The sequence below is a fragment of the Alternaria novae-zelandiae genome, assembly GCF_023758075.1.
Source record: "Alternaria novae-zelandiae strain BMP 2774 chromosome Unknown scaffold_19, whole genome shotgun sequence".
NCBI lineage: Eukaryota > Fungi > Ascomycota > Dothideomycetes > Pleosporales > Pleosporaceae > Alternaria > Alternaria novae-zelandiae.
Genome location: NW_026056979.1, coordinates 505,550 through 533,188, shown reverse-complemented (window position 1 = coordinate 533,188; position 27,639 = coordinate 505,550). Strand labels below are relative to the sequence as shown.

At 54.3% G+C, this 27,639-nt stretch overlaps 8 protein-coding genes across 8 annotated transcripts; 5 read left to right on the top strand and 3 right to left on the bottom strand.

Annotated features, from left to right (window-relative positions):
- Positions 1 to 549: 549 nt before the first annotated feature.
- On the top strand, positions 550 to 2,090 carry CYP6 (Peptidyl-prolyl cis-trans isomerase cyp6; the record flags this gene model as incomplete). Its single annotated transcript, XM_049402113.1, has 2 exons — positions 550 to 629; positions 746 to 2,090. 2 exons carry the CDS (start codon positions 550 to 552, stop codon positions 2,088 to 2,090), a joined length of 1,425 nt encoding a protein of 474 aa, XP_049252211.1.
- Positions 2,091 to 2,684: 594 nt separating this feature from the next.
- J4E88_008502 (uncharacterized protein) lies at positions 2,685 to 4,916 on the bottom strand (the record flags this gene model as incomplete). Its single annotated transcript, XM_049402112.1, has 1 exon — positions 2,685 to 4,916. The coding sequence occupies one exon, from the start codon at positions 4,914 to 4,916 to the stop codon at positions 2,685 to 2,687; it is 2,232 nt and encodes a 743-aa protein (XP_049252210.1).
- A 1,100-nt stretch (positions 4,917 to 6,016) lies between these two features.
- On the top strand, positions 6,017 to 6,877 carry J4E88_008501 (uncharacterized protein; the record flags this gene model as incomplete). The annotated part of the gene is made up of 1 exon (XM_049402111.1): positions 6,017 to 6,877. The coding sequence occupies one exon, from the start codon at positions 6,017 to 6,019 to the stop codon at positions 6,875 to 6,877; it is 861 nt and encodes a 286-aa protein (XP_049252209.1).
- A 1,483-nt stretch (positions 6,878 to 8,360) lies between these two features.
- Positions 8,361 to 13,653, bottom strand: J4E88_008500 (DNA-directed RNA polymerase II subunit RPB1; the record flags this gene model as incomplete). The annotated part of the gene is made up of 2 exons (XM_049402110.1): positions 8,361 to 13,226; positions 13,297 to 13,653. The coding sequence occupies 2 exons, from the start codon at positions 13,651 to 13,653 to the stop codon at positions 8,361 to 8,363; spliced, it is 5,223 nt and encodes a 1,740-aa protein (XP_049252208.1).
- A 586-nt stretch (positions 13,654 to 14,239) lies between these two features.
- J4E88_008499 (uncharacterized protein) lies at positions 14,240 to 15,845 on the top strand (the record flags this gene model as incomplete). Its single annotated transcript, XM_049402109.1, has 4 exons — positions 14,240 to 14,309; positions 14,370 to 14,431; positions 14,482 to 14,711; positions 14,762 to 15,845. The coding sequence occupies 4 exons, from the start codon at positions 14,240 to 14,242 to the stop codon at positions 15,843 to 15,845; spliced, it is 1,446 nt and encodes a 481-aa protein (XP_049252207.1).
- Positions 15,846 to 17,800: 1,955 nt separating this feature from the next.
- On the top strand, positions 17,801 to 18,541 carry J4E88_008498 (uncharacterized protein; the record flags this gene model as incomplete). Its single annotated transcript, XM_049402108.1, has 1 exon — positions 17,801 to 18,541. One exon carries the CDS (start codon positions 17,801 to 17,803, stop codon positions 18,539 to 18,541), a length of 741 nt encoding a protein of 246 aa, XP_049252206.1.
- Positions 18,542 to 19,465: 924 nt separating this feature from the next.
- J4E88_008497 (uncharacterized protein) lies at positions 19,466 to 21,664 on the top strand (the record flags this gene model as incomplete). The annotated part of the gene is made up of 5 exons (XM_049402107.1): positions 19,466 to 20,157; positions 20,206 to 20,429; positions 20,475 to 20,849; positions 20,895 to 21,473; positions 21,534 to 21,664. 5 exons carry the CDS (start codon positions 19,466 to 19,468, stop codon positions 21,662 to 21,664), a joined length of 2,001 nt encoding a protein of 666 aa, XP_049252205.1.
- Positions 21,665 to 22,167: 503 nt separating this feature from the next.
- On the bottom strand, positions 22,168 to 25,331 carry J4E88_008496 (uncharacterized protein; the record flags this gene model as incomplete). The annotated part of the gene is made up of 3 exons (XM_049402106.1): positions 22,168 to 23,863; positions 24,567 to 24,689; positions 24,757 to 25,331. The coding sequence occupies 3 exons, from the start codon at positions 25,329 to 25,331 to the stop codon at positions 22,168 to 22,170; spliced, it is 2,394 nt and encodes a 797-aa protein (XP_049252204.1).
- Between the last annotated feature and the right edge of the window lie 2,308 nt (positions 25,332 to 27,639).

The window sequence follows — 27,639 nt, the reverse complement described above, 5'->3', positions numbered from 1 at the left end:
TATACAAGACGATGCCCTTTGGTCCAATGCTCCTGACGGACGGGGCCGGGGATTTCGGATCGATATGCAGCAGGCAATGCAGTGGCTGCCCGAATCTGTGTGCAGGGATAGCCGTCAGACGCCGGGTAGCACTCAACGGTCCGCCTCTCAAAGGTACTCAGAGCTCTTTCTTGGTACTCGCACTATTTCCGGACAATGGCTTGACAAGCGTGGAAGCCTGCATCTCCCAGGTGCATCCTAAGTTCGATCTGTCAACGCCGGTAGTGTATGCATCAGGACGCTGCTCTTGCATGTGGACAAGCGGGACCAAACGACGATCTGAAGCGCGGGCTGATGTCAAGGCTGCTGGGGCACGTTGCCCAGGGAGTATTGGCTCAGCAGCTTGCAAGACGTGAAGGTGGAGAAACGCGACATGTACCTGGAGCTAGACCAGATTGGGCGTTACGTCATGATGACTAAGCGTCAAGGCTACGCGATCTCGGATGCTGTCGCGCGCGTTGGCGAACCTTTGCGACAAACACTCGTTCTCGGCACAACATAGCCCAAACCATGTCTGTGCTGCTGGAAACGTCACTCGGAGATATCACCATCGACCTGTTGGTCGACGATGCGCCCAGATGCTGTGAAAAGTAAGTCATCCAATCCCTATCGCGCGCCTTGGGTTTTCGCACCTGCATGCTGCATGCTCCATCCCGCTGTCGCCCCAAGCTGAGCATAAACAGACACTGACAATTTGTCGCCTTAGCTTTCTCAAGCTGTGCAAAGTCAAGTACTACAACTTCGCCCCCGTTCATAGCGTCCAACCAAACTTCTCCTTCCAGACTGGCGACCCCATCGGCCCTGGGTCCAAAGACAGCGACGGCGGTCGCTCAATATGGGGCTTGCTCGACCCCGCACAGCCCGCGAAGAAGACGTTCGTACCCGAGTTCAAGCCAAAGCTCAAGCATGCTGAGATGGGAACCGTCAGCATGGCGACCGCGCCGAACCCCGAAGATCCAGACGAGCGGTTCGCCGGCAGCCAGTTCATCATAACGCTGGGACAGAACATCGACTACCTGGACGGCAAGGCGGCCATATTCGGAACAGTGGTAGAGGGTTTTGACACGCTGGAGAAGATAAACACGGCATATATCGATGACCAGGGCCAGCCACTCAAAGACATCCGCATACTACACACAGTCGTCCTCGACGACCCATACGACGACCCCGCCGGCCTCGTGGAGCCACCCGAGAGCCCTGTACCCACCGCCGCGCAGCTCGCCACCGTCCGCGTCGCATACGATGAGAACCTCGAGGAGGACAACGACCCGGAAGCCCTGGAAAAGGTCCGCAGAGAACGTGAGGCGCGTGCACAAGCCCTCACGCTCGAGATGGTAGGTGATCTGCCATTCGCCGAAGTCGCACCGCCTGAGAACGTGCTGTTCGTGTGCAAGCTCAACCCAGTGACGCAAGACGAGGATCTGGAGCTTATCTTTTCGCGATTCGGCAAGATTCTCAGCTGCGAGGTCATCAGGGACAAGCGCACAGGTGACAGCCTGCAGTACGCCTTTATCGAGTACACCAATCAGAAGGACTGCGAGCAGGCCTATTTCAAGATGGATGGTGTTCTCATCGACGATCACCGCATACACGTCGACTTCTCCCAGTCCGTCTCCAAGATTGCCGACGATTGGCGGGACGTTACGAACAAGAAGCGGAGACGGGCTGCCGGCGGCTTCGGTGGTATCGACAACCTCGAGAAGAAGAAGCAGTATCGCGATGGCTCCGGACGCCAAATCATGTCGGATTCTGTTGTCAACAACTTGGTGGCCGATCGCGACGTTTCAAAAAATACCGCGCCACGGCCGAGGGATACCGGTAGAGATGATCGACGAGACGACACACGGAGGCGTGAACGGAGGACGGAATACCACGACGACCGCTTCAAGCGGAATCGGAGTCGGAGCCCCAAGCGCGAACGTCGCGATGGTGATGATGGAAGGTACAATCAGAGGAGAGAGCGAAGTCGTAGCCCAAATCGCCATCGTGACAGCCGTCGGGAGAGGAGTCGGGATCGCTATCGCCGGGATGATCGGGACCGCCGGCGATGAGGCCACCATTCTGTAGATCGAGGCGCCTTTGGTGTTTGGGATTAGGGCCAAGATTGGACCGTCAGTATTGCGACGTCTGGCTGGTCCTTCTAAGTAGTTAATGCAAATCCTCATAAATTACCAACGCGAAACACGAATCTGGTCACATCTTATCGCGCGGTCAGGTATCATGTATAGTCTAGTTGCTTTTCGATATATTCTATAGGTATCTTCTATTACTTTAGGAAATGACTGGCTTTAATGTATATTTGTTAATGACCGAAAGCAGAATCGAAAATAAACTTCATACGTTGACTACCGTGAGCTTTCCAAGCGTGTGTAACATCGTAGTTGAGCATGCAACTATTGAGCGTCTGTTACGTTACGCCGGCGATTTACTTCAAGGTGCTGCCCATGGAGGAACAGCACGTGTGAGTGAGCCAGGCGTCGTATCACACGGCGACTCGATGGTAGGACAGTCTTCTCTCCTGAACATTTGCGATGTTTACCAGCCGATGAGGCTTTCGGTAGTATGCTCAATCGAGAAAGTTGGCTATCGTCGGTTTCCGGTAGTGAGGCGTGGTATATTGTTTGAGGCTTGAACTCCCTGTCCCTTCAACCTGAGACGGCGGCGGTATCATGCTCTGCTTCCTCAGCACCGTCCTCCTCTTCATCGCCGTTCCCCTCCTTCTCAGCCTCGTAAAGATCGAGCAGCTCATCACAGCACGACCACCAAGTAGTCTGCATCTCCAGCTCCTGATCCAGTGCCTCAAGAAGACCCTCAGGCGGCATAACGGGCTCGAAGATGCGCGCAAAATGCGTTTTGAGCAAGTTCTCCGCAGATACCCAGCCACCCCGACCCAGCCCCCTAATGAACGTCCAATAATTCAAACGACAATGAGGTATCTCGCGGAGTAACTTGTCTATGAGGCCCTCTGCGTACCCACCTTGGGTTACTGCGGCGATAGCGGCTTGGTAGAGACCCGACTTGAGCGTGAATTCTGCGTTTTCGGCATCGCTGGCTTCTTCTATGGCGGCGGCGTAGATTTCGCGGTAATGTTCGTGGTTCCATGCCATGTACGGTGATTTATCGAGGCCAAATGTGTATTCTGGAAACCAATCGCTTCGGAGAAACATGGGGACGGCTGTGGCGCCGATGCAGCGTGGTGCTGCCATCGCGTTGTCCCAGTCGATGATACCTGTGACGTTGCCCTCGTCGTCGCAAAGAATGTTCTGCAGATCTAGATCATCGTGATGGAGGGTGAAAGTCTCGCCAGGCTGCCCGCGGAATACCGACTGGTGATAGAAGATAAAGTAGAGGATGTCTCGGACGCCACGTTCTTCACGCCCATCGTCTTCTTCCCATGTTTCGTTGCATAGGCGTTCGATGTTGTCAGCACTCATCTGTCTTATCTTGGCTCCAAAGCGGGCTCGAATGTACTCCTCAGTTGTAGCAGCCGGTGGACGCTTGAAAACCTCATCGCCATCTTCGTATGTACAGTGGCACGTGGGTCCAATACCAATGAAATTGCCGTCGTCGTCGAAGTTAGGTGCTCCAATGGCCTCGAATTTAAGGGTCTGAATCTGAATCATTACCCGTGCCAAAGAGCGTAGGAACTTGAGACGCTTCTTTTCGATATGGGGAGGCGGGACATCCGCATGTTGGAAAAGCTCATTATCGACGGAGGGATAATCTTCTGGAAACCAGATATTGTTCGCAGGCGTGCCGGGTAACATCGTCATTAAGATGTACGGGAAACCAAGCGCGTTGTCGTGTCCAGTGGAGTAGTCAATGACCTGTGCGACAGGTGCGTTTGTATTCTTGCGAATGTACTCGATTAGCTGAGCTTCGTTCTTCAGCACGTAGGAGTCTTCCTCCTGCCAGTGTGCGCGCGTACCGTGGCCAGGCACGCGGACAACGTACTTGCGAGTCTGCTCGCCTTCACAAACAGTGACGAAAGTCGCTGCATTGAAAGTGCCTTTCGCACGGCGCACTACGTCAACAGTAGTGGTGGGAGAAGACGAAAGATCGCAGGCCTTGATCAGTTCGCGGTACTTTGCATCGGGAATTGCCTCAATCGTCTTGAAGTCGCAACGCGGGCCGTCACCTTCATCTGAAACGTCTTTATTGGTATTCGCGCTTTGACAATGCTTGTCCTTGTTAGCACCAGGAAATGTACCCGAGTCAATAGCGGCGTCATTGTGTTTTGGCTTGTTTGAACCGGAGTTGGAGGGTCGGGAGGCCCTATGTTGCGTGAAAGCGATCTTCTTCCAGAAAGCCTTCAGACAGCCTGGCAAACGAAGTGTCTTTTCTTTCTTCACGGGAAGCTGCTTTGGCTTCGCAGAGATCTCGCCTTCGGTTTGGATCACGGTATTTGATGGGGCCTCGCAGGCGATAAGTACCGGCGAGTGCACAGACAGGCTGTCTTGCTTCTGGATTGGTGATTGCTCTGGATCCGAACGCAGTTCGGGAGAAAGAGAGATGCCTGGCACGAAGAAGTTCTCGCCGCAGCTAAGACGTGGGAGAGAATGTTCGGTTGCAGCCGTTGACTTTGAAGACGATGGTGAGTTTGGATCAGTATTGCAGGCTTCTGAAGTGTGAGAAGAACCCGTCGTGGCTGTCGGCGTGTCGCTTGGTAGACGAATTGGAGAGTTCGACTGATTCGTCAAGGACGGCTCTTCAGAAGTTTTGCGGCCCAGGGTAGTAGATAATGAGTACTTTATGGCTTTGCCGATTTTGAACACCCGTTCTAGTGGGCTACGCAGAGTAGCATCAGACGTGTTGGTGGTGGAAGGCAAGGTCGTAGTCGCCGCGCGCCCACCCTTCTTGTTCTTAAAATCGAACATTGGTGTAAAGGTATACTGATTCCGTTCGAGATGATCTGCGCGCACAGAGAGGAGTTCGGTGGTCAAGTATTGGTATCTCAAGGAGTGAGTGTTGCTGTTTTGGAGGTTGAGTCGCCAACTCTAGACAAAGGGCCAGTAGCGACAAAGGCGCGAAGGGGAGAATGTATATTGAGAAAGGGTCGCAACTACAGTGAATGTACGTTAGTACGGCTGGGCCTTTTGTGGGACCAGTGCGTGAATCACGCTGGAAATGACAGACGCTCGTGCACAGGAAGCATCGGCGTACTGAACCAAGACCACTACCTGAGCCTTGGTGTTTGTCAACAAATTTCTACCATGTGAGTGAATTGAACAGTAAGCGCTTATTCGATCACTGAAGCGGTCACCTCTAGGTTCTGGACCATGTAAGACATCTCGCGGTTCTGTGTCGGCCACATACCACATACCGTGTAGTTTCACAATGAAGGAAACAAGGTACGGGACCAAGACCTAGCTGTATTACATTGCAGATGATGCCTTTGATCTTCTAAGATGCCGATAACGTAGAAGGGGATGTCTTCGTGTCTGACGTTGACCCGAAGCTGTCCGAATCTGTGGATGTAATAGTCTCTCAGCTGTATGATGTGTGAAAGTCAACCGTGAACTCTAGAATCGGTACGAGGTCTTATATGTTTCATTAGCTTGGTGAAAGGTGTACCACCAGAGCGCAGGCAAGCGTAACAAGGCTGGCTGTGGCAACCCAGTTGCAACTGTTGCGTTCACCCCTGGTGCCTCGCAGTATATCAAAAGGTCATTTCTCTGCTATTAGTATACGCGCACAGTTTACTCCACAACCAGCTCTCCTTCGCAGCACTTTCAACCTTTCGACCAAAAGCTGTAGCCCCTCTGACAAGAACATACGCACACACAGAGCACCTAAACCTGTGATACATACCCACTCTTACCGAATCTTTCCGTCCCTTATTCTTTGGGCACCCAGTCTTGAAACCGCCATCCCATCCGTATCCTCGGCCTCAACACACAGCCGTTTTAAAGCCCTTGTACTTTCCAGTCCTTTGAATAACAAACATTGCCGGTCTAAAACTAGGAGGTAATTCAAAATGCCCACATTCAAGGGTTGGAACAGTAAGCACGGCGCTTCGGAGTCGAAAAATGAAACGAAGGTCAAGCCACTCCCTCCTCGACTCACTTTCACGGAGCAGACACAACCGGATGACTCCATCATCAAAAGTCTTGACGACCTCTATTCTAAGACGGTCAGAGTTTGGAGAGGTAGAGATTGGAACAATGATGTGAAGAACGGTGCCACAGGCGCATGCTTCGACTCATCCCACCACGTGCCCGGCGAGGGTACTAAGAACCGTGCGGCTTTCAAGGCTGGCAAGTTTGGCTTTTGCCTAGAATGGATCGACTTTCCGTACGAGGGTGAAGTCTATCGTGTCAGGTGCATGAAAGCGTTCTGCGTAAGATCGCCGCAATGTACAGACCACCCCAAAGCAGTATACAAGGACGGCCCAAACCGTATCTATGATCTCATGAATTGGGGTGAGAACGTCACATATGGTATGATCAAAGATACCGGAGCTCCAGCAATCCCTTTGACGGATTCCCAGCGGAAGGAGCAGGTCCTGGAGGAAATTGCGGAGGTCAAGGCTAAATTTGTCGAGGCGTACGAAAGAGGCGAGCTTGCGACTGCCAAAGAATTGGAACGTCGAGTCTCTAACCTTGAGAGAGCGCTGAAAAACAAGAGTTACTTGCACGAGGACAGATCAATCGCCGCGCCCCAACCCTCTGCGTCTGCCACTATTCTCAACGCTCGGAGGGCTGTGAGCAATTCAGCCCCAGGTAATCCAGACCTTGACGCCAAGGCCAAGCGTAATCTAAACAATCCCAAGACGAATAAGGGCAAGACGGACTATACAAAAGCCCTGGGTTCGATCAAGGAGCGTCCGGGTTCTTGAAGTCATGTTCGCTCATGTTTCCAAAACACCCAAAGATTCGTTTGTAGGGACGCCTTGTACCCGCGGTTGATGTTGTCTTTGATTGTCGCGAACCCGGTGCCCAGCAAAATATAGCGAGCCTGATGGTTGTATTTTCGTGTAGCGCAAATGCAAAGTATAATCAGATTAATCCCAAAACTATCTCTTTCTAGTCGGTGACGTATGATAGCTTTCCAAGTGGACTGAGAGAAGACGTGCGTAGACTGCTGCATGCGACGTTGGTGAAACACAGCGAGGCATCTGTAGTTGTAAATAGGCGGTCGATGGTCTTGTGCCGCGGCTCGATCGTCCAAGCGTGGATAATGACGCGCATCGTATAGTGGCGGAGTGAACCCATCGTGATGCACCTGGAGGTAAGTACATTCACCGCGCTGATGTGAACGGCAACCACGGGCAGCTGTCCAGCAAGCGCGGCGCCTTTACCTTTGCGTCATTTCGCGAACGAGCTTAATTCGTGTCGCTCGCGAAGACAAGGCGGGAAGATGTGTAGCAATTTGCAACCGGAAGGGCGAGGATGGAGTGAGGTGGAAGCGTGAGGAAGCGACCCCCAACGGGAAAGCAGGGCCAGCCCACCACCAAGACACGTGATAGCGCGGCTGCCGAGACCAAAACCACAACACCACAGCATACACACAAATTGACAATAGCATCGTCATATTTCTTCTTAATTATCTACTCAGCACCCAGACTCAGCCAACGCGCAGCAACGCAACAACGTGACTCTATATTCCCATCTCATGCGTCTCATTTTCCCACCAGCAAGTAAAAAAGAAAGCCCCATCGAAACGCAATTTATAGCGGGCTATGTCTTTCTAAACATGCGCAAGCATCCATCTCTCAAAAAGAAAGCCCCCGATTATGTTGTAAGGGCGCGCAAAGCAGTAAACTCGATAAAACAACGCTCCGCTTCCAAACGCCCATGCGCAATTTTCTTCCTACAGTAAGTTCGGTGAACAAAAGCAAGTGAAGCAATGATTAAACGCCAATTTCAAACGACCCTTGACGTAAGATGGAAGGACGAAGGGTGTTTGATATGCAATCTTGAACCGCGTGACAAGTAGCAAAAGAAACGCGTGAAAACAGCAGGTTTTTGGTGCCACACCGTGCAGCTTCGGATAATAGTGGTACAAAAGCATGAAAAGAGCCTCATCACTCATTGCGCAAATTCCATGTTTGTATGGTAGTAGTAGGGAGGATTGCCGTGAGCCTAGTTAAAGGAACAGCGTACCAACCACACGCACACATCAAGCCATGGCAGCAAAGAGAGAGAGGAGGAAAAGAACATTTTCATACACAAAAACTAGAAGAAGAGATCGAGAGAGAAAAAAGAAGGCTCCGATACCTACATCGCCATCAAGCCGACTATTGCTTTGGAGATCTGGATCAGACGTTAGCACGTGCAAGATAAACGGAGGGTTGTCTACAACTATGACCAAAGGGGTACTTACGTAGGAGAGTACGCTCCGCCCGGAGAGGTAGGGCTGTAGCGCGGAGAGGTAGGTGAGAAGGAGCCTGCTGGACTCGTGGGCGAGTAGCGAGGAGACGTCGGGCTGTATTGCGGCGACGTGGGTGAAGTCGGAGACTGCCTGTTGCTGCTCGCTTGGTACTGAGGGCTTGTGGGACTGTACTGCGGCGATGTGGGGCTGTATTGCGGCGAAGTCGGGCTGTACGCGGGGGACGTCGCGCCACCCATGAACGTAGGGGACGTTGGGCTGTAGTTGGGCGATGTGGGAGAGTATTGAGGCGACGTCGGGGAGTAGCCAGCAGGAGATGTGGGCGAGTACGACGGTGATGTGGGTGAGCCGTATCGAGGCGATGTAGGCGAGTAGTGCGGGGATGTGGGCGAAGCCATGTATCCTGGTGATGTTGCGGCGAAACGAGGGCTGGCAGTACCAGGCGAGGTAGGCGAGTAACCAGGCGAAGTTGGTGAGAAGCCTGGAGACACTGGGCTGGTAAAGCCAGGGGACATACCAGTGAAGCCTGAACCACCCGGACTTCTGCCTCCGTCGTACCCGCCGGGGCTGAAACCACCACCTCCGTACATACGACCATAGTCAGTGAGACCACCGGAATCGTCACCTCCACCAGCGGCAGCCATAGGAGAGAACGAAACCTGATCGTAAGAGCCGACACCCATGCCACCCTCGTACGTAGGAGAGCCCAAGTCATAGGGTGTGTTGGCTCCGTCACTCAGGTAGTTGCCAGCGCCAGCAGCGCCACCCATCATCTTGGAGTTGTCCTCCACCATGGTGAGAAGCATGGCATTGTCCATGACCACGTCAAACTCTCCGGTACCCATAGGCGCCAACTGACCGAGCATGATGTTCTCAGATACACCACGGCAGTCGTCTAGCTCACCAAATCCGGCAGCTTCCAGGAGAATCTCGACTGTCTCTTCGAAAGAACAACGCATAAGAGCACCAGTGTCGTTACGGTTGATACCGTGACGGGTGATGGCCATGAGAAGACCACGCTGGCACATGATGTCGACGAGCAAGGCCATGTGACGATGGTTGACGTAAGAACCGTCGAAGGACAAGACCATACCAAGCTCCTTGAGAAGACCTGCACGAGCCGCCTCGATTCCAAGAACAGCGAGGATCTCGATGAAAGAGTTGGAGTAGGTCTTGGTGGCATCCACGCCCTCAATGGCAAGCACCTCGGCCAGTGCAGTACCTGTGGTATCGAGCACCCACTCCTTACACTCGTCCTTGTTCTTTGAGTGTACAAGAGATTTGTCTGCCAACTCAACGGTAGTGATGTGGTCTCGGATGAAAGCACGCTCGATACCACGAACACCACGTAGCGTAACGTCATCGAGAAGGTGCTTCTCAAGCTTGCGCATCCATCGCTCGTCACGCTCGTCCTCATCCTCGTCATCTTTTTGGAGGTTCTGGTCCCAGATGAAACGAACACGCATGACCTGCTCGTCGGCGTTCTCGTCACTGAAGATGACTGCCAGATTAGGCTTGAACTCTTCCTTGATCTTGCCGGCAACTTCGCCAATGGTGATACTCTTGTCCAACAACTTCTTGCGGTCGAGGATGATTCGAAGCAGCCACTTGGACTGGGACTCAATAACTTCGTCCTCTTCGGGAAGAATGAAGTAGGACTCAACCATGTCCTGGTCCTCCTCAACTAGCGTGGACTGGATGTCGGGGTCGTAGTAAAGCTCAACAGCTTGTGTCAATGAGCGGAGGGTTGTGAGCTCGATGGTGCTTCGCAGGCGCTTGGCATCCTGTTGGCTGGCTTTGGAGTCTGTTTGGCGGACCAACATAGACGGAGTCTTGATGTTGGCAGCGACGTTCAGAATTTCCTTGAGACGGGGCACACCGAGAGTGACGTTCTTAGAAGACACACCGGCAAAATGGAAAGTGTTAAGCGTCATTTGTGTAGCGGGTTCACCGATGGACTGCGCGGCCAGAACACCTACCATCTCACCAGGTGCGACAGCGGCCTTGAGGAAGCGGTCTTCGAGTTCACCAAGAACATAGTTAAGGGCCTCCTTGTTTAGGCGATGCTGAACGACAAGCTTCTTGTATGCGAGACGAGCGCGAAGATGAGCCTTGAACAGATATGTTGCACTGCTCTGGGCCTCTCTTGACAGTTCGTCGGTGCCACGAATGACAACCAATCGCTCCAGAGTCTCCTGCACCTGTCTGATGGTCTCGATGGGGTGTAGGTTGCTGACAGCCTTCTCGGGGTTGATATTAAACCGCGCCTGAGCGGACCGGATCATACGCTGAATGTTGAGCGGCAACTGGAAGGACTCTAGGTTCTCGTCGGTCACATTCTTGCGGAGAGTCTGACGATCAAGTTTGATCATCTCGAACTCTTCGTCCAGGGCCCGTTGAACGTCAACGTCACCTTGGAACATAGTAGCACCCTCCAGCTTCGACACTGGAATCTCCGGGTAGTCCGTCGTGAGAACGTCAAGCTTGTATCCATCCTCAAAGTCGGCCTCGGAAGCCATGAGGATATCCATGGACTGGTTTTCAATGTGCGCGCCATCCAAACCATCTTCACCGTAGATGAACTCAACAATATCTCCCATAGAGTTACGCACAGTTCCATCGTACTTGACCATAACATCTTCGAGCGCCTTGACGAGACGACGTTGAATGTAACCAGTCTCAGCTGTCTTGACTGCTGTATCGATCAAACCCTCACGACCAGCCATGGCGTGGAAGAAGAACTCCGACGGCGTAAGACCGCGCAGATACGAGTTTTCGACGAACCCACGAGACTCTGGCGAGTAGTCATCCTTCGAGAAATGCGGCAGCGTCCGGTACTTGAAACCATAGGGAATACGCTGTCCTTCGACAGCTTGTTGACCGACGAGGGCAACCATCTGAGAGATGTTGACAGTGGAACCCTTGGAACCGGAGACGACAGTTTGGACAACGTTGTTGAAGTCCTTCAAACTGGTCTGAGCCGCGGTACCTCCACCCTCACGACCTTCGTTGAGGAACTTCTGGACCTTGGATTCGAATGTACCACGAATCGTCATACCAGGCATGGGCTCAAGCGCGTCCTTGGTAGCCGTCGCAATGATCTCTTCGACCTTGGCCTTGGACTTGCCAATTTCGGAGGCAATCTTGTCGGAGGTGGCAGGGTCTGGGATGGTGTCACCCACACCGAAACTGAAACCGTACGTAAGAAGCCACCAGTTACAGATGCGCTGGCAGGCATTGAAGAACTTGACTGCTGCATCCGGTCCGAGCTCGTTGAAGATGATGTGAATAACACCACCTGCAGAGGCTCCGACAATCTTCTTTGTGACCTGACCGTAAAGCAGCTGACCACCCTTGATAGCGAACGACTTGTCGACGATGTCGTTGTATGCATTGGGCTTGGAGTCCGCCTCCTTCTTCTCAATGTTGACCTCGCGTGGGAAAGCCATGCTGATAATCTGCTTACCAGTCCAGAGAGGCCGGGGCTTCAGAATGGCCGGCTCTGGAACAATACCATCCCAATCAGGCACCCACATGAGGATGGGCATGACCTGCTCGATGGGGATGAAGTTGTCACGACGACTCATCTTGTAAACACCGAGAAGCGTGTCCTGCACGATACCCATCAAGGGCTGGTTCTTCTGTGGTGATACAATCTGCTTGGGAACCATGCACAGGTTCTGCACCTCAGCGCGGGTCTCGTCGCTCTGGGGGACGTGAAGATTCATCTCGTCACCGTCGAAATCAGCGTTGTAGGGTGATGTGACGGACAAGTTGAGACGGAAGGTTGAGTAGGGCATGACCTTGACGCGATGTCCCATCATGGATTCCTTGTGCAGCGAGGGCTGACGGTTGAAGATGATGACATCGTCGTCGTCAATGTGGCGCTCGACCTTCCAGCCGTACTGTAACCGCAGGTCGTCGAGGTTCTTGTTGTGCTTGAGGTCGAGACGGACACCGTCGGCCTTGATGACGTAGTTGGCACCAGGGTGTTGGTTAGGACCGTTGCGCACCAGGTTCGTCAGCTTGCTGATGTTGAACTTGGTGACAACCTCGGGGTATGTCAGGGTACGTGCGATGGATCGGGGCACACCGACTTGGTCCAGTGACAGGTTAGGGTCACCGGTGATGACAGTACGCGCGGAGAAGTCGACACGCTTTCCCATCAAGTTACCACGAAGACGACCCTCCTTGCCCTTCAAGCGACCACGGATAGTCTTGAGCGGTCGGCCAGACTTCTGCATGGCCTGTGGGACACCGTTGGCGTCGTTGTCCATGTAGGTGGCGACGTGGTACTGGACGAGAGCCTCAAACTCGGCCGTTACATGAGCAGGCGAACCCTCCTGCTGACATTCTGCGACACGACCGTTGGCGCGGATAATGTCTCCAAGCTTGTAGGTCAAATCGTCCTCTCCACGCATACCCTGGCCGGTACCGTCGACGGAGATACTGGGGCGAACCGGAGGTGGAGGTACTGGCAGGACATCGAGAATCATCCATTCGGGGCGAGCGTAGTCGGCGTTCAGACCGAGCAGTTGGAGTGTGTTGTCAGACATGAGCTTGAAGATAGTCTGCGCCTGCTTCGGTGTGATGACTTCCTTGCGGTCGCCTTGGCCGTCGTCGTCGTCCTTCTTGCTCTGTTTCCAGGTGCCGGTCAGCTTGAGACCCTCCTTGCGGATAGAGTCTGGCTGTTTGCTGCCGCAGCCGCCGTGGGCGATCTTGGGGAGCTTGTTCTTGTCGCTGCCGTCGTCCACATCCTGCATGCACACGGTCTTGCCCTTGGACATGCGCCAGATCTTGTCGAAACGCTTCTTCGCATCCTTGGTCTTGGCGGCGGCGGCCCAGTCAGGATGGTTCTGATATTGCAGTTAGCATGAGCACGAAAATCTAGGATCTGAAGTCTCTGTCTTCCGCGGGAAGACTTACGAAGTCAGCCTTGATCAGACCACACGTGTGGCAGACAGTCTCGAGCAGCTTCTTGATCTTCACGACGAAACCGACGTGGAAGACGGGTGTGTGCAGTTCGATGTGGCCAAAGTGACCGGGGCAGGTCTGGATGTCCTCCTTGCAGGTCGCGCACGAGTACATGCGGTCAATGGTGCCGAGCTTGGGGTCGTTGAGACCCTGCTCGCGCGGCTTCTGCTTCTGCTCGTCCATGGTCTCCGGGTAGATGATGTGGACCACGCTCATGGCCTTGATCTCCTCGGGAGAGAGCAGCCCGAACTGGATCTCCTTGATCGTCCGGAGCGGACATTTCGACACCTGTGGGGCGCCGGGAGGCATCCTGGCGGTGGTGGAAGTAGAAAGGGAGTGCGGGTGAGAGAACTATCGGTCGGCGGTCGCGGTGGCCACGCCGGGCGGTTCCTCCGCGTATTAAGTAGTAGGTGCGACTGCCGTTGTAGCTGCGTCGAGAGCTGTGGCGCCTGGTGAGAGACTGAGTGCGCGCCGCGCGCGAAAGGAGATGCGGTCGAAGAGTCGTACCCGTGAAAAGGGCGGACGGGGGTCGGGGGCTCGCCGGGTCGCGCCTCGGGGTCGGAGGCGTGCGCGCGTATTAAAAGCGCTCGGGGGAGCACTATCGGGGTCGGCGAGGTGGAAGACGCGCTCTAAGTAGGTAAGAGCGGCCGTTGGTGATGGCGGGTGGGGTGGTGGTGAGGGCGTCGTGCTGTTAGAGACGGAAGGCGACAAAGAGTTGCGGCCGCGCTTTGACGCACTAGCCGAGTCTCACGTGCAGTGACCACCGCGGACAGGACCACGCCGATTCCATGTTGCTCACTTTGCGCCTATGGACTTCATTCACCAGTCGCGTCTGTAAAGATGCTGCCAATTGAGTTCCTTGCCCTGCACTCCCCGCCCTCTGCAGTGCACCACCATGAATCTCTCGCTGGTTGATCCCTTTGTCCTCGCGCAGGACTGCCCCGATGTCATCACCGGCCGCCTACGTGAGTTCGACATTGTTCCCAGGTTACTTTTCCCACCAGGCAGCAGCTGACAACGCGCAGGCAGCGGCCACTCGACGTCGATTCGCTTCAGCCACCGCGGCGATCTGCTTGCATCCGGACGGGTACGCGAATGTTACGCCGTGCCATGTGATTTCCGCTGATTGGATTCCAGCACGATGGCATCGTCGTCATCTTTGACATTGAGACAAACGGCGTTGCGCGCAAGCTGCGCGGCCACACGCGCCAGGTCCAGTCTCTTAGCTGGTCGACCAACGATCGCTATCTTCTGAGCGCCGGACAGGACTGGAAGTGCGTGCTCTGGGACTTGAAGGATGGCTCACGGGTGCGCACCGTCCGCTTTGAAGCGGCCATCTTCATAGCGGAGCTGCACCCAAAGAACCAGTGAGTGCTTACATATCACGTAGGGATATGTTTGTCTAATTGCTGTCCAGCATGCTCTTTGTAGCCGCCCTCTTCGAAGACCAGCCCGTCATCGTCGACATGTCCGACGAAGTCCCCGTCAAACACTCCCTCTCGTCCGCGCCCCATCGAACCGACATAGAACGCGAGAATGCCTCCGAAAAGCAGACGGCGCAAGACGCCAAGCAGACGACCACTATGACGCTCTTTACACCGACGGGCCAACACATCATAGCAGGCACCAACAAGGGGTGGTTGAACATCATAGACACCGAGACACACGCCGTCCGCTACTCGTTTAGGGTCACCAACAACATCATCGTATACATCCGCATGACCCCATCAGGGAGGGACGTCGTGCTCAATTCGAGCGATCGTATTGTCAGGACACTCCACCTACCCGACCTGAGCGACCCAAAGTTGGACTTTGACACGCTCCAGCTGGAAGTCGAGCACAAGTTCCAGGATCTTGTGCAAAGGCTCTCTTGGAACCACGTCTCGTTCAGTCCCACAGGCGAATACGTCACAGCATCTACCTGGATGAACCACCACATCTACGTCTGGGAGCGTGGCCAGGGCAGTTTAGTCAAGATCCTAGAAGGCACCAAGGAGGAGCTCTCCGTAGTCGAGTGGCACCCATTCCGACCCTTTGTCGCCGCCGTCGGAGTAGACTCAGGCCGCGTCTGGCTCTGGTCCATCCTGCAGCCCCAACGCTGGTCCGCCCTCGCCCCCGACTTCGTCGAAGTAGAAGAAAACGTAGAATACATCGAGCGCGAAGACGAATTCGACATCCAGCCCCTCGAAGAACTGCACAAGCGGCGTCTAAACGCCGAAGACGAAGAGGTCGACGTCCTCACCGTAGACCCTGTTAAGACCTCGGCCACGGAATTCGGACCAGCGATTGGCGACGCAGAGTTCAGGATGCCCGTTTTGTTGGATATCGAGGCGAGCGATAGTGAGGATGAAGTGGTGGCTGTGGGTGCTGGTCAGTTCAGACGCCGCAGTCCTGGCGCTAATAAGGAGTGGATGAATGATGATGAGGTGGCGGTTAGTGGTGATGAGGCAAGGAGAGCTAACGGTACTGCAGTGAACGGGACGAAGAGACGGCGAGGCTGATGAACGAAGCATAGACGGCTGCTAATATCGTTGCTACTAGCTGTATGGGAGGAAGTGCTGAGACGCATCGCGCGACAAGAGCGTGCTGACATGTCAACACTACATGGAGTGTGCTTGAACTCAAGACATCGTCAATCGCATAAGCGGTTGAAAGACGCCACAGTGAAGACGACTAAGGATAAAATCCTATCAATACATTTCTACCACCTCAAATAAGAACAAACCTGAACACGTCTGCAGACTACATCAAACCAAAAACTTGCAGATTAGGTGATTCAACGTCAACGTAGACACCAGTGTGTTCAGTTTTTTCCTGGGTTGGCGTGCTACCTTGTTCTTCACCGCGGCTCGAATGCCATATTGGCGAATGAGGTTCCATATTCTTCTAACATGCCGTGCTTTCTGTGGTCAAACACTTTGCTCCTACGATTGAAGTAGACATTTGTCTAAATCGTGGGTGACAGTAAACTTAATGATGTTTGATGATGCGTTACGGAGTGGGCTCAAAGGGTTTCCAATCATGTTTTTCATTTCGCAGACGAGCGTCTCAATGGCGTTGTCCTGATCTTGACCTCTACATTCCCAACATGTTGCGCATCCTTTATATCGCTTGAATTCAACACACATTGATTTCCTTGCGATTGCTAGGTGAGCAATCCTCTCTTTGATGAAAAATGAGCTCCTGCTGCCGACTAGTAAGATGGATACAATTGAGCTCCGAAAATGTCATGTTGTTGCGACTGCATATTTTGACATACTACATGTGTCGTACCCACCTCGCATTGTGTTGAGGAAAATGTAGCACCGTGTTCCTCCATATGGTAGGCGGTAGCACATGTTTGAGTCCACAATTATTGGCACGGATTGACTTCGGATGGCGTGGCGCGGCGTCGCTTCATCACACAAACGACGATGAAACCTGTATTGGCGTTGATCTGAAGGTGATGACCTTGAACATGTTCTGGGCAAGGCTAACGCAACACAAATGCTGCGACTTGTCTAGATTTAATCGGGATGTCTGGGGCTACGATGGATGCGGCGGCAGGTCTAGCAAACGTCACTCGGCCTCGGTTGGTAGGCGTTGTCCCTGGTTGTGGATTGTGATCAGGCCCAGGGGCGATGCATGAGAGTCAGCGGTACTGTGCAAGCTGATGCGCCTCGATAGAACCATGGGTGAGGATGCAAGGCGCGTCGCAGTGCGGTGAGTGCTAGAGAAGTAAGGGTATTCCAAGTATAGAACCATGTCCGATGGACTGCAGACTCTGAGCGTCTCGGATGAAGAAAAGGTTGGGTTGGTGTCAGACTCCGGGTGGGCGATGCGCGATGCTTCTACCGCACCGCCCGCCGCTCCATGGAACGCGCAATTTAGCTCGATGCCACACGGACCTCGCCAGTCGAACGCCAACATCCTGCCGAGCACACCATGACGGGCAAAACCGACAGGAGAATGCAATGGAAAACGCGATGCACATGCGATAATTGCCTGCCAGCAGCGACGGCGAGATATCCAGAGCACAAATGCGGCTAGCGTGACTGGGGGCCGTGCGCCCTCCTCCTCTTGGGAGTGTCGGAATACAATGAGAAAACGTTAGCGACGATTCCCGCCCAATATGATCTGGGAAACCGACCACCCCAGCTGGGCCGGCGAAGCCCTTTCTTTGCCCTCGCGGCAGCCTTCGTCACCACCCACTCTCCCTGCCACTCCCCCTCTGCATCTCTCCACGCTCTGCTTGCATCGACGCGCTTCATCAGCTCGACGATACCTCGACTTCCTGTGAAGCACGGCTCACCCAGCTTGCTGCTCACCCTAGCCACCGACACGCCAACGCGCTGACCGGCAGAGCCACTGTCTGTTCTCCTCACCGCTGCAGGTCAAACCATCACCACCACCATCTCTGCTGCCCTCTACATCAGCCATCTCAGTCCATCATCGCCGCGTTCCTCTGCACGCGAACATGACCACGAAATCACCAAAGACACTCGTCGTCGCACTCAAGCTGTCACCGGATTCTCTGCGAGACTTTCCACACGAGCCTGCAACGCCGCCCAAGGAAGAGGCCAAGCCCTCTCCACCAACACCCGCGCCGCAGATTAACGAGCCCTCACCTGCTGCCACGCCTGCCGACTCAACCCCCAACATGAACGGAAGCACACCGTCGTCGCTGGCCCCTCCCTCGTCGAAGAGGAAGGGCCCCAAGCCCGGCAGCAAGCGGAGTGCTGCGCAGATGGAAGCTGGCGCTGGCGCGAATGGCGCAGGCGCAACCCCCAAACCATCCAAGGCCAAGCCAGGGCCAAAGAGGAAGAAGATGGGTGACATGATCAACGACCCCAACTCCAAGGGGCCCTTCCCAGCACCCGCAGCCATCAACAAGGCAGGCCCCAAGGCAAACCTGGGAGCCATCAACGAGCGTCTGCGCGCCCTCGACAGGTCAGGGGCTAAATGCCGTCGCTGGGAGAAGAAGGGATTCCAGGTCCGCAGCTTCACCGGCGTCATGTGGCAAGTGCCTACATACCAGCCAGGCCGCAAGGGCGCTTTCGCCGACGACGTCAAGAGCGACAGCACCGGCACCAGCGAGTCCAAGCTGAAAGACGAAAGCAGCGCAATCAGCGACAAGAGCGGACTGAACGGCGACAGCACACCCGTACCAACGCCCATGAACGGCATAGCAAGCTCTCCTGCTCCTATTCCCGCTTGAGATGAACCCTCTTGGTCGCGTTTCCTTTGATGTACTCCTGCTATAGCCTGCACCTCTTGCGGCTCGACCTTACTTTATTTCTTGCTACCTGTTTACTATATCGACTTGCTTCCTTTGTCTTGTTTGGCGTTGAGGGAGCGCATTGCATTACTACGTAAAAGGCGCCAACAGGGGCGTCACTGGCTTGCCACGGGCAGCGTGGTTTACGGCGCACAAGCATGTTGTGAATGGACATCACAAATGCTGGATACGGATATGGAATCCGGATAGAGACGGAAAGGGGGCTTTGCATAGCATTATGGAGAGAATTGAATATCCATGTCAAACTACAAGTACTTGTCCATGCATGCATCTTGAGAACCTCGGTAGCGGGTGTCGCAAGCATGCCATGCCAAAGCATATCAACGTGACAGTGTGTCTTCTCGCGCCTTGAGATTGTAGAGTGCCCACTTTTGATGCTACAAAGTATGATGAATGTCAAGGATGAGCGTGACCTGGATGGCGTTATCGTACCCGTGGATCGCGGGGATCTCCACCGATAGCTCGGCGCATCCAAACCTCCGCCCATGGACCTCATTGACGTACAACCTGCCCAGCACTCCTTCGCTAGCTTTCCTGCAGCAAATCCTCCGCTGATGATACCATGAATGCATTTGTGACGATCGCTTCACAGGAGCCCGGGTGCCGTTGATTCTTGCCTTCGCCGTTGGCACCTTCCAGCACAGAGTACCGCATTCACTCGGCGCCAGAGACAGCTAGCCCACGCGTCACTGCGCTGTTGGACGTCTCCAAACCCCGTCAGCGACTACGACCGCCCGCTCGACCATTACTACTCGCGTAGTCTGCGTGTCCGCCCTTTGCGATCGCTTCCAAACGCCCGCCCGAACACGCTGGTAGTTGGCAGCAGCGCCACTATCGATCACTATGAATCCTCGGAGGGACAGCTACGCCAGAGTAGCTGCTGCATCAGCAGGCAGCAATAGCTCATTCCAGCAACCCACCCGATCCGGCGCCTTTGCACATCTCGCCAACAGCGGCTCAACATCGCACCCGAACCGCCTCTCTCGCTCCATCGACGCCGACGGACATATGTCTACGAGTTTCGGAAGGGCCGGTGGGCCACTGCCCTCATACTCCAGCCAGTCTGGCTACTGGCATGGCTTGGGAGGGTCCACACAGGATATACCGCCGTTCTTCGTGCCTTCCTACCTGCGCGGGTCCAAGCACGCCGAGAAGTTGCAAGAGGCGCATAAGGCGAAGCTGGCAGCCCAGCGGGAATACAAGTCAACGCACTCGTCGAATGCAGGCTCGCTGTCTACTAGTTCCAGCAGCGTCAACCTGCACAAGATGGCGCCGTCACATCGCGGTCTCACGCATGAGATAGTAGAGCGTGCGCCGGTCTTTGTGGATGAGCCGGTAGCGCCATGGCCGACACGGTGGAATGACGCAGACAGGTTTCCTCAGCTTGAGCTAGAGGATGGTCAGAGGCTGGCCAAATTCTCGGGCTCACAGAAGACACACGATGAAGCTGCGTCGGTTCGCGCGGACTTTCCCATGCCGCGGCAGTGTGGGATCTACTACTACGAGGTTACTGTTGTTTCTAAGGGGAAAGACGGGTATGTACGTTTGACACCTTTTAATGCACACGCTAATTCACCGGGCAGTAGAATGATCGGAGTAGGCTTCTCGGGACCCAAAGTCGCTCTCAGCAGGATACCGGGTTGGGAGCCCGACTCGTATGCGTACCATGGCGACGATGGCCAGGTCTTTAGTAATACCACTTCCGGAAAATCATATGGGCCTAAGTTTGGCACACTGGATGTTATCGGCTGTGGCATCAACTTCCGGACAAATACTGCTTTCTTCACAAAGAATGGTCATATGCAAGGTGAGTATGCGAAGTGAGGGATATAGATAGTACTAACAGGTTCAGGGACGGCTTTCCGAGATCTGAAACCCAACATGCCATACTATCCTACTGTAGGCATGAAGAAGCCCGGCGAGATGGTCCGCGTCAACTTTGGCCAAGAACCCTTCGCTTTCGACATCGACAAGATGGTACAAGACGAGAAGGCCGCCATACAAGCTGAGATCGCCCGGACCAAAACAGAGGCAGGTGCGTTGGGAGGCGAGGATGCGTTGATACATCAGCTGGTGGGACAATATCTAGCGCACGACGGCTATGTAGAGACTACACGAGCTTTCTCGGATGAGATTGTCGAGGAAGCAAGAGCGCTTGCAAACAACGATGAGACAGACGTTTCATACCGAGCAGCAGTGGAAGATCTGGATGCGCTGAACCGACAAAGTAAGCTCGTCCCTCAGGGTACAAACGCAGGCTAACAGAACCCAGAAATACGGACAGCTATCCTCGAGGGCGACATTGACAAGGCGCTCAAGCACACCACCGCATACTACCCCTCAGTGCTCCGCGACAACGAAAACATCTACTTCAAACTCCGCTGCCGAAAGTTCATCGAGATGATCCGACGATGCGGAGAGCTAAACGCACAATGCCAATCCGCACCAGCACCATCATCCAAACGATCCACCGCTTCAAATCCCAACAAGCGCAACTCAACCGCAACAGAAGAATACGATTTCGAAATGGAGCTCGACGAGCAACTAGGCGTACACAACCCACCACCTAGCTGGGACAACAAAGACCAAGACGACTACTTGGAAGTCGGAGACGAAGACGACATGGAAGATAAAGTAGCAAAGAGCGAACGAGCAACAAGCGAAACTATAACATATGGCATGGAGCTGAAATCCGAGTTCGCCAACGACCCAAGACGCGAAGTCAAGCGGGCCCTCGAAGATACGTTTGCGCTTATAGCATATGCGGATGCGCGGGAGAGTACGCTGGCGCCTTTACTGGAGATTTCGGGGAGGGCGCCTGTTGCTGAGGAGCTCAATAGCGCTATACTGGGTACGTACAAGATGGAAGATGCAGAAGAAGACGCTCAAACTAACAACAACACCCACGCAGTCTCCCTCGGCAAATCCTCCTCCGCAGCCCTAGAACGCCTAATCCAACAAACCGAGGCCCTCGTTACCGAACTTGCCGACGACGGCGGGCCTGGCGCTTTCATCAACGTCCAACGCGATTTCCTACAGTAGTATTCCTAGGAGGTGGGTCAGCCGTGTATTCTTGCTCTCAACATGGCTCGGCAAGATATTCGTGTGTGTAGGGAGAGGTATGGCGTTGTTTATGCGAGTGGGCAGTGGGCGCGCAGGTGTATGTATTGGGGTCTGGGCAGGGGGGCTTGGAAAGGGTTGGGGTTGTGCTTCAAGCGGGGGTGGGTAGGTGGTGTGAAGAGGCGTAGGAGTAGGGATGGGAAAGATGAGGAGATGAGGAAATTCAGACGCAGGACGGGACTGTTGCGTTTTTCGGAGGGGGGGCTGTGATATCATTATCTTTTTTTTTGGTTGAGAGGATCAGTAGCATTTGCATGGCTTGGTTTGGTTTGAGGCGTTGTTTTGGCCGGCTTGGACTGGATGATATCAACATCACTACTCTCTTGCTTTGTTTTCTGTAGTCTACCAACAGGCATCTCAGGTCTGATATGAAATTAGGAAGCCATCCATATCTCATCATATGAACCATGCTGTCGCTTCGGCCTTCACAACGGCCACCACCACTTCTTCTTCTTCTCCCCCTCCCCACTCCTACTCTCTTCTACCTTTTTACTCCCCTCTATCCCAGCCTTCCCATCTTCTAATTTGTCAAAGAAAACAACCATAATAGTAGTATCATCCACCGCATTCCTACTCAACGGCTCCGGCCCCGCCAACACGCCCAAAAACAACCCCCTCCTATTCCCACCCATCGCATTCCTCGCCAAACAAACCGCCGCATTCTCATCTTCAATCGCAAAATACTGCGGCTCCGCTTTCCAGTCTACGTCTTCGCCGGCCGCGGGGTCGCACGTCACACCCGGGTCCAAGCTAGAGAAGTTTTGAGGGAAAACGGGAGGGTTGCGCAGGAGTTCCGGGTCTTGCTTCACGGAACCCTGGCCACGGGCGCGCGCAGAGAGATAGCGGGAAACGCACTCGACGGCATACTCAGAAGAAATCCGGTCCCAAAGACCGTCGGAAGCGAGGATGAGGAAATCGCTTTTCCCCCCTTCTGCCCTACCATCACCACACAGCATCCCATCCCGCGGCTCCCTCCTCACAACATCCGTTTCCTGCACCTCAGGCTCCGCCGTCATATAGGGCGGGCTCAAATTCCCTGGCCTTGGCGCCGTACCCCAGAATTTGTGCTGGCACGCCTTGACCGTTTCGTTATCCCATTTCCAGCGGTGGTCGCCGAAGCCGCGGGTTACGGCTATGCCTAGCATGCGGCCTGTTTTGGGGTCTATGACGGAGGGTTCGTCGGGGTGTTCCTTGCTTAGTCTTTCTACTTCCTTGGTGTTGAAGCCGGTTTGGTCTTCCGAGAGGGGGATGGCAGTGTAGGTGTGCGTGGAGGGGTCCCAGCGGCCGAGGACGGCGCGGGAGTCTCCTGTACATGCTACGCGTAACTTGGAGGTCTGGGGATCGAATGCAGCGAGTAAGGCGCAGGACCCAGAGAAAGCGGGTGTGAGCGCGGCGATGGCGGCGGCGTTGGCGGCTGGGAACCAGGCTGCGGCTGTTTTGGCGCGGGACATGATACTTTTGTCCGTGGCGAGGAAGGCGGTTTTTATACTGCTTTCGATTTGGTGGCTCGAGGCGTGCGGTGTTAGGGTGCTGAGCGCGGAGGATACCATGGGGATTAGTGTCCATTGGAGGTAGAATGCCGTGTGTCGTCCTGCATGCCCATCTAGTACAGTCCAGTAATTCCACAGATTCTGCCCGGGGCCAGGCGATGTTCCTAATGCGAAGAAATCCTCACATGGCTCGTTACTGCGGAACCGACATCCGTGTGTTATGGGCATCTGCACGTCTGGCATGCCTTCGACACCCTTCTTCGAATCATCGGGCGTCATCATCCATCCGTAGCATAGCTTGTCGAATTGCTCCGAGAAGAACTTCGCTACGGCGGGGTCTTTCATCGGGGCGCTGGGGTCTGGGATGTGGAAGTCGAGGATGTGTTGCACTTCTTCTTTTGAGGAGTAGAAGTGGAGGGGTTGGGCGAGTTGGGAGGCATCGTCGCCGGTTTCGAAGGCGCCGTAGACGCTGTCTGTCCAGTCGGTTTCTACTATGTCGACGAAGTAGTATGCTAGGCCGCCTAGGGTGAGGAGTACAAGGACGGTTTTGGTTGGGAAGCGCGATTCTAGGAGTGTGGCTGTGGGGTCCTTGGCTGGTTGGTTCCATCGCGTGTTGAAGAGGGTATTGCCTCTTCCATTGGTTCTTGAACTCTCGGGATGGGTTTGTAGGAGTCTTGTCTGCGAGAAGGCACGTGATAACGGACTTGACAGAACGCGTCCTGTATGTGGCCATAAAGCACGGGTCGTCACCGCTGGTGGCCTCTGTAACCGCTTTTGAGGCTGTGCTTTGCCGGCGCATTTGAGCCGTACAGCGCTTCCCAACCTTCTTGGAATCATTTTACCTAGAATGTTACCTGTATGGCAAGTTGGGTGAGATGTGTTCTGCTTCTTGCGCGTTGTGGAGCTTAGACTTGATGGTCCGTGCACACGCTAGTTTGATCGCCCTTTCACGTGGAGCAATCGGGCAGGTGCTTGGCACGAAAACGATGAGTCTATAAAGTCACGCCCTGGCTAGTATTTGGAAGGCCTTTGTGGGATACAAACTGTTTGGTGGTCTCTATGTGATCATTATAGATGATTCTAGTCAGAACTCATCGCTCAATGGTCATCGGCAGTGGTGTTTACGAGTTTAGTGATGAAAAGATAGTTGCTAATAATAGGCTATGGTAAGGATTGGGTATCGTCGTTACTTGCTTGTGCAACTCATGAAAGCCATAAGGATCCAAAACGCCTCCCAAAACCAAAGGGAAACATCAAGTACGCCACGTATACGCCGACAAGAGTGATGTTGGTGGCCAGCAGCTCATTAATCTGACCGGACGAGTATAAGCAACAGTCTTGATGTGTAGTTCTGATACAGTTCCATCTTCCTTCGGACACCGATGCCTTGTATTAATTCCCGGATGCTTCCGTACGATACACCGGCGAGGAATCGCAGCGTCCAGCCTCCTCCCCATCTCCGTGTGTAGCAATAGACGTCGGACTTTGAGATGTTCGAAACATTTGGTGTGAGGTGGAAGTCACATCTCTGTCCAGTGTACATCCTCTATACGGTCGACCTCTTCGTACTCTCGCTTCTTCTTCTCCTTTTTCTTTGCGTTCGTGTTCTTACGCCGGAGCATCAACTTCATCTTGTTTGCCAGTTTCCCGAAGGCGGCCGCCGTGGGTGTGCTGGCTGTCGGCTGAGGTGATGTAACATCACCCTGTGGAATGTCTTCGCTCTTCGGGGGGAAATCTTGTTGTGATAGGCTTGCTAGCTTGATCGCGTGGGGGCGATTGACGTAGCTCGCCTGCTTAGTAGGGTGCGATGAAAGCGATGTCTGTGATGAAATCTCCTTGGCAGAGGAGACCGGTTCTTTGGACTGAGCTCTGACGGTGCTGGCTTTGGGCTTTGGTGGGGCCTTCACAGGCAGTGGTTGTAACATGCGCCATACTGGCTCAGTAGGGCTGGAAGGTTCAGAAGACGAGGACATGGGACGGACTAGGACCACCGATGAGTCGTCCCACTGGTGGTCCATCCTTGGTGAGTAGGCTGGCGTCGACGGCTCCGAGTCGATGAAGGTGCCGAAAGACTTTGCTGACATAGGTGGGGGAGACATTGGTCCCAGGGATTGTGGTGTCATGGGAGTGTGTACAAGAGCTGGAGGAGGATAGCTCTTTGTGGACTTTGCGGAGAAACGATGTGGTCGTTCGGGTGACATTGTACGCGGCTGCTTTGGCAGCCCGTGAGTGGAGAGCGGTCTGTGGATGCTGGCACCCAATGAACCCGAGCCCAGGCTAGGCGACGGCACCGACAGTGTAGCCATGTCTATGGGTGTGACAGTGCCAAGTTAGGGACAAGCTTTTCAATGAAGGTAGTAATCTTAAATCGCGGAGGCGTTGTGTGATAGTGCGAACGAGACGCACGATACGAAAAGAAGCGCGGGAAAGGCGGCGGCGAAGGATGTAAAAGAAGGCGGCACCCGTAGACACGTAAGTACCGAAAGGAGAGTATTGCGGCGTAGCAACGAGACCGGTCAACTGGGTAAATCAGACGGCAGAGGAGACCAAAGCTGCGCCCCCAAACGAAACAGAACGATAACAGAGGGCTGAAAGCGGTACAACCTATGATCTGCAGGCTACACTTTTGTTATATGAATGCACCACACACGCGTCATCCGCGCCGCGACGGTGCGTACCACACCGTTTACAGCTGACAGATCTATCTGCGCATTCCTGCTACTGAGGTGGCAATGTGGGACTACGCCCGTTGGTCTTAACGCGTGTCAAGACTCGAGAGCCGCCTGTCCTGACCCCGCCGTCGCGACATGGCACGGAAAGCTCCTAAAGGATGAAGGACGTTGGATATGCGGCTAAGTAGGGAATGATTGGCGACCCAACTCGCGGGGGCGCTAACTTTAGCGCTTCATTGGCTGATGGCGGACAACTTGCATCAACCACGCCGCAATTCATATAGAGCAGCGCCTGCAGGATAGGAAGTGCCAACAACGGGGACCCGGGGTGTGGACCAACATCGGGTGCTGTCCTGAACGGCTGGGATCTGCTGTCGTGGTTCGGTCTCGACGCAAGGCGGCTCACAGCCCCCATTCGCTCAACTTTGTTGCATGGTCTAGCGAATCAGCGCGACGAAGCACCTTTTCAGCCTGCGAGCCCCTTCACCTAAGCATGACCGCTGCCCGTTTCGAGGTGTAGGTAAGTTCCTCGGACCTGATGTCAGACCACAAGAAGAAGGCGTTCTTGTGTATGGTTCGCTGCCCTGAAGCTCCTCCAGTTCTCGTTCCCGAGGCGCTCAGCCTAGAGCTAGGATCATGAGTTCGCTGATCAGAGTTGGCCCCCAATGCCTGAGTGGTCGAAGGTCACGCCAAACCTGTCCACCATGACGACCTAGAACTTAGGGCAGTGTCCGGCGCGTCTGGTGAAGGACGACTGCGCCGCAATATCGAGGATGTTGAAAAGTGGGTATAGCCCATCTTGCTCGCGGCAGAAACCGTTGTGCAGTGTTGTGTAACACCCATAAGCGCCGTGCGAGGTTGATCCATGCAGGCTACTGGTGGGAGTGTACGAATGCCATACCAGTTGTAGACAGAGTCGTGCGTCAAAGAGCCTTTTTAGATTAACCCGATGCGCGTCCGTGAGGGGTCATGGTAAGCGATGAGATTGTTGCAGATTGCTCTTAAGCCGTTCGGGTAGTTGATAGGAAATGTTGCGTGTCGCAGTCATCGCAGGCCGCGGGACAGAAGCTCGGGCCGTCCGCAGGGTCAGGATCGCCGAGACGAGGTCCAAGAAGGAACCGCATGCAGGTGAAGCTTGACTGTCAACGGCTATTGACCGAGATAAGTCGATCCTACGTGTTGTTGCATCGGCCCTTTGAGCGGGGAGCAGGAACTTGGAAGACGCCCGCGGGCGGGTCGCCAAGGAACTTTCTGCGTCGGGACCACCCTCAACAGCCGCCATCAGACCCTCCCTCCCTTCCAGCTTGCACGTATGTCTCCATTGAACCTCATCTGACCATGCAACACTACTTGTTTGTCCGCGCATGACTTGCCCTTTGGATGCAGCCAACGCTGGGTGTGGGACGTCAACAGTGTTGGATTTGCACCTGATCGCCCTGCATACTGCCGTGAATTGGACCGTCTATCGCTGTTAATTCTCTCATCAGTGAGAACCACATGAAGGCTCGGAGCTTGCATCAGATGAAATGCGCTTGCTCTTAATCTCCTGGAATGAGACTGTGTGGACGTAGGTAAGATGAGCAAGACGAAGTCTAGGACGTCTCAGGAGCGAGGTTCCGTTTCGCATACTGTCTCCTTCCATCTTTGTGTCAACTATACTTCTTTCACAAGATGAGTGGCTTTTCCGTCGAATTTACCCTGGTCTTGTTGTCTCATGGGTGCCACCCCTCATGCC